General features: G+C 36.3%; 1 protein-coding gene across 1 annotated transcript; it reads right to left on the bottom strand.

The window, feature by feature from the left end:
- Positions 1–366: 366 nt before the first annotated feature.
- NEUROD6 (neuronal differentiation 6) lies at positions 367–3,849 on the bottom strand. Its single transcript, XM_033088538.1, has 2 exons — positions 3,518–3,849; positions 367–2,200 (listed from the first exon to the last, which is right to left on the bottom strand). The coding sequence occupies exon 2, from the start codon at positions 2,177–2,179 to the stop codon at positions 1,166–1,168; it is 1,014 nt and encodes a 337-aa protein (XP_032944429.1). The 5' UTR covers positions 2,180–2,200; positions 3,518–3,849; the 3' UTR covers positions 367–1,165.
- Between the last annotated feature and the right edge of the window lie 4,017 nt (positions 3,850–7,866).

Genomic DNA, 7,866 nt, shown 5'->3' with positions numbered 1-7,866 from the left:
ACAGAATTTAGCCTTTAATCGGCCAGACATTTAAACGGCACAGAGTCAAACCTTCCATTTTTAACATCCACTCTGGTGTTTGTTGGAAATTTGCCACCAAATTTTGACTCAGGCTGAAGGTTACCAGGATTTATCATTGTTTCCTCAGGATGTTGAACCCTCACGGGCGCCTCTTCTTTCATTTAAGATCCTTAAAAAAATTCTTGTAAGCGCTTTGGCCATTTTGTTTAAGAAAATTGGTTTATCCCGTATGGTTTTGAAATCCAGAAATATTTCTGAAATGAGGAGGAAGGAGTTTTGGAGACAGTAAAGCAGCTGTGTACCAGGAAATAATAAGTATCATGCAGAAATATCACAGCTAATAGATTTCCTTTATGAGTGTAAATATCTATGTTTAATTGCTTTAAAAATGTGGGGTGGAAAAACACAATTTTACATTGTGATAACAAGCCTGTACAGTTAATTTCTGAACAATACAAACAAGTGCTGAAAATGTTTTCTTTATGATTGCAATAATTGTTCCAAAATTATGACACCACCTACCCAAATACCATGTTGCCCCATCTGCAAATACTCGAAGAGGAAGAGTTACCGATTGAATGCATTTAGAGTCGTCCTTAATAAAAAGAAAATTGCATAGCTTTTTATATTGTTGCATATCCTCAAATGCACCTTCCAATATCATTGTCAGCTTAGTGTCATTCTCGATATTTTAAATTTCCAATTTTTCAGAGATACATAATTCCTAATCATTGTAAGCACATCATTTTATTCATCTGATTTTAACAACATGCATTTTTTTATAATTACTGTACAACTGAAATAGACATTGAGTTATGCTGTGTGCATGTCTTTATTCAACAGTATATTCTTAGACACCTTGTTCCAACAAAGTAAGTGAATTTAAAAGAAAAGAAAACAAGAAAAAAAAAATCGTTCCAGTAGAAACAGAATCACAGTGCTTACAGACAAAAGGAAAGGAAAAGAAGTTCTCATATGAAAAGAGATTTATTATTACATAGAAAATTCTCACAATAGTTGAAACACACTTCAGAAACTAGTAAACACCTTAGAGTTGTGCCAATTACTCAGCCCACAAGCATCTGCTTTGTCTTAATTAGACAGGGGGGAGGTGAATGACCACTGTTTATTTTCATTTTCCTCATTAATTATGAAAAACTGCATTTAATTCATCTTGCATGGTGAGAGATTGGCTGCGCAGATGTAAGTCGTAAGGGAAGTGGCTGTCGGTGGGCAACCTGAACATGGCACCCTGCCCAAGGGGACCCCTGGGTGGCACTGCACAGTAATGCATGCCATAATTGTAATTTTTGCCATAGTCCAAGGTTTCTTCTTGCTTCAGGGAAAAAATCCCATTATAGTTAATTGGGGGAGGACTTAAGGGACCTTCAAACTGAGGGCTGGCACACTCAGGGGAAGTGCTTTCATAGAAGGATTCATACGCACTGCAATAATTGTAAGGTTTCATGGACTTAGGATTATCAAGAGTCCCGTGCCCTGGGGGAGTGGCGAGCTCAGGGCTGTGGTAGGGTGGGTAGAAAGTAGAGTAGGGTGCCCTTGTGTGATGGGCAGCCTCCCCACCCTGACCCATCAGGAAACTCCTGGCGTTGAGCTGCAAGCATCCTGCCACTAAGTTTGTAGTTGGCTGGGAAAGACCTTTGCATAAGTTTTGGACGAACGTGAGCAGATCAGGTCTCTTGCCGATTCTCAGAATTTCAGAAAGTGCCCAGATATAGTTTTTGGCCAGTCGCAAAGTTTCTATTTTGGACAGTTTTTGGGTTTTAGAATAACAGGGGACCACTTTTCTTAAATTGTCCAGAGCGTCGTTGAGGCCGTGCATCCTGTTCCTCTCTCGAGCATTCGCTTCCTGTCTCCTGAACTTGACCCTCTCTAGTCGGAGCTTGGTCGTCTTTTTTTTCCTAAGACCCCTCCTTCTGGGCATCCCATTTTCATCTTCCCCTTCCCTGTCTTCCTCCTCTTCTTCTTTCTCGGTTTCTTCTCCAGGGGCCCTTTTGATGCTCTTGCCTCGAAGGACAATCTGTTTGGAAAAGCTTTCCGGTTTCTTAATTTGCTTCTGGTCCTCGCATTCTCTAGAAAACTTTCTGCACATCTGGGATTCTGGCATTACAACAGACTCATCAAACGGTAGCGTTAACATGGTTCTCTAATCTTAAGTTACCTGAAAAAATGCCAGCACAATATTTAAAGTGTTTTCATTTTGGAAGTTTACATACTTAAAACATATTTAATGACTTAATCATAAAAATACAAAAACGTGTGTAAAAGGCTGATTCCTGGACTAATTTTTTTTTTTTTACATTAAATACAATTTTGAGTTTGGACAGACTAGTAATTATAACAAACATTGACACACGCCATAGTATTAATTTATACAGGCAAATTATCAAAAGAAAATAAAACATGAGGCCAGCACCATTCCATTACTTTTTGATTTTTTTCACACATTTTTAAATACACAGAAAGAACTGTAGCAATCAAGCAAATGCAAAACATGATATAGCAATGCAGAATTTCATTAGTTCTAATTCCCCTGAGTAGAAAATGAGAAGAGACACCAGGTTTTAAAACAAAAAGTGTTATCTCTCTATTAGCTGACAAATTTGTGTTTGTGTGTGTGTGTGTTTTAAAAAGCCTTAAGTTTATTTGCTGTATTTTGTAACTGTCAATTTAGATAAGTGGCTGTTGGAATATACAAATTTAAAGAAAAAATAGTCAGAGACAATTTTAAAACTGATTTCTCTCTGATCAGTAAAGAAAATGTAAAAGAGCACTATTCTCCCACCCTTCACACAAAAAAAAGGGGGTGAGAGGAGGATTAGGCTAATTTGGGATAAACTCCATAAATAAATTAAAAAAATAAAAATCACTGGCTTTTTTTTAAATCAAAGAAAATGTTGAGACTGCTTTTACGTTTACATTTTTTCTACATGGAATTGTCTGTTTACTGCTGTTCAAATTATCCAGGACAAAAAAAACACTCTCGTAGTGTTTTTGTTCTACGAGCCACAGAAGTCTCCCTCTAGCTAATATCTGACAGGAACGGTCCAAGGATTCTGACTGCAATTGTGCACGTGTGTTCAGAATCCCGAATGAAAGGGTAAAAGAATTTGTGTTTCAAATACAATTTTGGCTTTCGTTTGGTGAAGCAGCAAGTATTTTCAGCTAAAGTCTTCAAACAAATAAGCACGTTAAAACAGAGACTTTTCAATTTAACAATCTCCAGCCCCCTCAACACACACACACACACACACACACACACACACACACACACACACAAACTCTTAGTAATGTCCACATACTTTCAGTGTTACATAATAGCAGTGAAAGTATGTGATAATTGCATCATAAGAATGAAATATGATAAGAACTTAGAGATGGCAAAGAGCATATAAATACTAGAAGACAGTGACACTGTATCTTTAAATACTTGCATGCAAAGCCAGCATCAATTGAAGTATATCTTTATTTATATTACCTTAGGTTTTAATTTCATTCAATAATCAGTTTTCATTTTGGATCTTCCAAATCTTTTCAGGCTGAGTGTCGCATCGTCTCCTGGAGTCTCTAGATCTGTGTATATCTGCACTATCTCATTGATCTCTAAAAAGTGACATTGATGCCAACTGCCAGAGCTGGTACCCATGCCATCTGCTAGTGACGTCACAGGGCAGAGAAAACCATGTGATCCTCTCTCTTGGGACCTTCATTCTGCACTGATCATCTGGCATCCCAGTAAGTGGGTACCAGCATTCATGCATCAACACAGAAGGTTAGACTGATAGGAAAAAAATCTGCACCAGCACTTCACATACAGTAGGTGCATTTCTCCTCGAGCTGCTCCGGCTTCACGGGCAATCTGTAGGAAGAGCTGTGTTAGTGTTTAGTTTTGCCCTGCCAACGGTGCCACTATTAGGGAGTCGTTAATATTCCATTCATTTACAAGGTGGGCTTTTGTGTGAGCGAGACGTTTTTTGTTGTGGTTGTTGATGATGTTTTGTGAAGATCACCATCCCATCTGCGCACCTGGGTACCCAGGGAAAGAAAGCCATGAAAAGAAGCTGAAATCAGGAAAATAGTCTTGAGGTGGTTAACCAAACTGGGATTTGTGTAAGCGAACAGGGATCAACAAAGGTCTTCTTATTTCCTTGTTTTGTTTCATGGCGTGTCACCCACCGGTGTGTGTCTGTGTGTTCTCTTAAAAACGTATAAGACTTCTGTGCTTCTTAGGAATTTGGAATAAAAAAAGCAGTTTCTCCTTCTGGGGTCTGTGAAAGACACTCTCAGATGCTCCCCTTTCTACACTTGCTGGTATCTTTCAACAACTTTTGGGAGAGATGATATATATATATATATATATATATATATATATATATATATATATATATATAAAATGCAGAAACAATTGCAAGTCCACTGTGAAAGATTTCAAACTATCTTCTTGTGTCCTCTACCGAAAGTCACAACTTCATTCTTTTATTGTCCCCTATCTCTTTCCAATGTTAACTTACTTGTTCCTTTTCATTTCATTTCATACACAATAAACATAAAATTTATCAATTAGAGTTTTTTGTCTTTCTCTCCCTGGCATTCTGCCCAGTATTTTAATAAAGATGAACTTTCCTGTTTTTTTTTTTTTGTTTTGTGTTTGTTTTTTGTTTTTTGGAGCATTCAGATTTTTTTATTTCTCCTACACATCTTCTCATATTTTAAAAAATATCTTCTCATTCTTATATCAGTGGCCAATTGGTTTTCCTGGTCAGATTTATTTCACATTTATCTTTTCTCCCCCACTGCCCCTTTTTGGTTTCCTAACAAAAGCAGGGTAGAAACAGTTAAGCAAAGCTGGTAAAGCTTTATAAATAAAATGAACTGTGAAACCAGAGGCAAACTCCACCTTCCTCTCTCCTTTTCTCTATTCCCCTGCCACACAACCCCCACCCTCCCCCCAATAAAAAAGGACATCTTATTTCAGGATTGCCTGTCAGTTAAGTAAAAAGTGCACTTAAAAAAAAAAAGTTTAAAAATAAACCAACACCACCTTTGTTGTTTGACAACGGAGTAATCTCTTTCTATAAAGTGAGACAGTATGCTTTTGGTATTAGAGTAATCCCTGGCAGAATCTGTGTAAGCATTCCCCTTATAAATCCCAGTTTTGAAAGGTTTAGAATTCTACTGCTTTAGTGCACCGTGGTTCCAAGTTGGCATGGGGGCCTCCAACGAAATTCAATTTTACTCCTGTCATAACCCACTCATTTCCATCCCCCTCGAAGTTACTGGACTTTGCTGGGACAGTTCTAGAAAAGATGGGGAAGTTGGCAAAAAGGAGAATCATGCTAGGCCAAGGAGGATAATTTCATTCTCTCAGTGGGCCAGGAAAAAAATGCAAATTTAAAATAAAACTAAGGCTATAAATTCATAACTTAGGTAGATTGGCCTAGTTCATTTTTTTTTTTTCCCCAAAAATCAGTCATACCAAGGCATTTCGAAATGTGCTGCTTAAGGGACTATTACTGGCAATGGGTACGTTGAGTATATTTCATATAGCTTTTGATTCAAAAACTACACACACTTTTAATATTAGTACAGAGAATTTCTATAGGGAGACCAGAGGCGAAATTTTGTTTGTTCTCACTTATGGTTTAATTTTTAAATGTAAAGGAGTATAATAAATATCAAAGTCATGACCCACAAAGCAGCCAGCCTGGTCATGAATTTTGCATATTGCACCGTATTCTAGACTTGCAAAGTCTCCAGAAGCTGCGTTGTATGACAGGCTTCAAAAACATGAAAATCAAAATCCAAGGAATAGATAACATGACATGTCAGTAGAAAATGATCCCCAATGTAGCTCATTGCAAGGGTAGATTTTTATATTTTATCTTTGCAATGGGCAGACAAATGAGAAACAGTTTTTTTGATGATAACGTTTGGGGCTGTTCTTGTTCTGCCTTTGAACATGAAATAAAAACCTTTGGTGCTTGTGGGGATGGGGAAGGGTGAGGATAGAGTCTGTATTGAGGTTTTCTGAGTATTAATCTATTGTTTGAATATCTTAGATTTTTTTTTAAAAGGGGGAAAACAAAAAGTTGTTATGTCAAGATTTAGCAAGGATTCAGTGTGTTTGTACAATAATCTTTCAAAAGAAATTTTGTTATGCATTTTCTACTATAGTTCCAGATATGCAAATACCTGTGTTGTTAATATGTATTCATAACATACACCATAACGGCTGTTCTCTGTGCTAAGAAAGCATGTTAACACCAATACTCCAAACAGAAATACATTCTGAATTATAGACAAATACTCAGAGTATGGGGAGTGTATTATCATTATTTCTATAATATATTTTCTCATTTTGCAGTCATCACTGCACACCAAAGTGAACATGTATAACTCAATCCAATATTAAATTGACTGATATGATCTTTGTTTTTGGAGCCATGAAATTTTATAGTAGATTTTTTTTAAGTGCTGAATGTCTGTCTGTCTGTCCTCTCCCTTGCTTTCACTGAGTAAACATTCATATTTCATTTATAAACATGACCCACAGAAAATTTGGATGTAATTTGTCTCAGTTGCAAGGCAATTGAAGCCAAAAGTCTAAATTAAGATTTAAATGTTATTTTTCAGTCACCCAGTTGGTACCTGTGTTTTAGCAAATGGGAATTCTATTGACTCCCTTTTCACAAGCCCCTCAGAATTTAAGGGGCTTGGAACATCACAGGCAGTTTTCTCAGCTCAGGATCAGAGTTTTTCCCCAGAAATAGGATACTTCCTGAGATAGGCTTTGGACAATTTTTTCTATTGCTCCTCGCGGTTTTTTTTTTTTTTTTTTTTTTTTTTTTTTTGGTTTGAGCTCTTAGACAAATGCTTCAGGGCAGCCAGGAAACTGTAAGCCAGCCCAGTGTAAATCCCTAGAGTTTTAACTCTGTGATTCCCTTTGCCTTGAAAGAGTTTAATGGCTGTGGCAGAACATCCCACTTTGGAAAACAGCCCTTGGGATTTAAATAAAAGTATTTAAATTATAAGGCAAAACACAGACAACCTTAATCCCTTTGAAGCCTTGGAGGGCTTAAAATATAATTTAAACATAGTTGTCTAAATGTTTTGTATGTGTGTGTGTATATATGTATATGTGCATATATATACATATATATAAAACTAAACAGATAATCTGGAAATAATTTGAGGGTAACATTGGGGTTGCTTTTTCAGATTTACTTCTGGGTGAAAATGAGACTGACCTATTATGATGTAATTAATTATATTGTTGTTTATGCAGCTCACAAAACCCTGCAACATCCAAATCCAGTCTTCTGTTTTTGCCTTTGCACAAAACAACACTGCATTCGTTTCCAGAAATACCTTCTATTCTTTTTCCTCCATGGAGCAAACTTTTTATTTTATTCACTAAACTGCATTTATTAAATACATTTGCTAATTTGTTATTAAATAAAGTCATCTAAATCTGCCTGTTAAAACTTACCTCGTATGAGAAAACCAGTACTATTAAACAAAGTTATTATAATTCCAGCCCTTGGTAAAGAAATGGTGCTTTATCAACTTTGTGATCTTACTATAAGAAAATGTATAGTTTCCTTTAGGCTTTTACAAATATTAAGAATTATTTAGTGTCCCTAATTACCACTCTTTATAATACTGAATTAGAAATTATTGTTATATTCCAAGAACATGTATTGTATTGTTTATTTTTAAACATACGAAACAGAAACATGCATATGTACATATGCGAATTTTTCTAAAGAGAGACTGTCAGATTCTAGAAGGTTAAGAATTGTAACGAGTATTTTGATGTCTCACTAA

The sequence above is a fragment of the Rhinolophus ferrumequinum genome, chromosome 20, assembly GCF_004115265.2.
Source record: "Rhinolophus ferrumequinum isolate MPI-CBG mRhiFer1 chromosome 20, mRhiFer1_v1.p, whole genome shotgun sequence".
NCBI lineage: Eukaryota > Metazoa > Chordata > Mammalia > Chiroptera > Rhinolophidae > Rhinolophus > Rhinolophus ferrumequinum.
The sequence above is the reverse complement of the archived record's forward strand: the minus strand, read 5'-3'. Positions and strand labels throughout refer to the sequence as shown.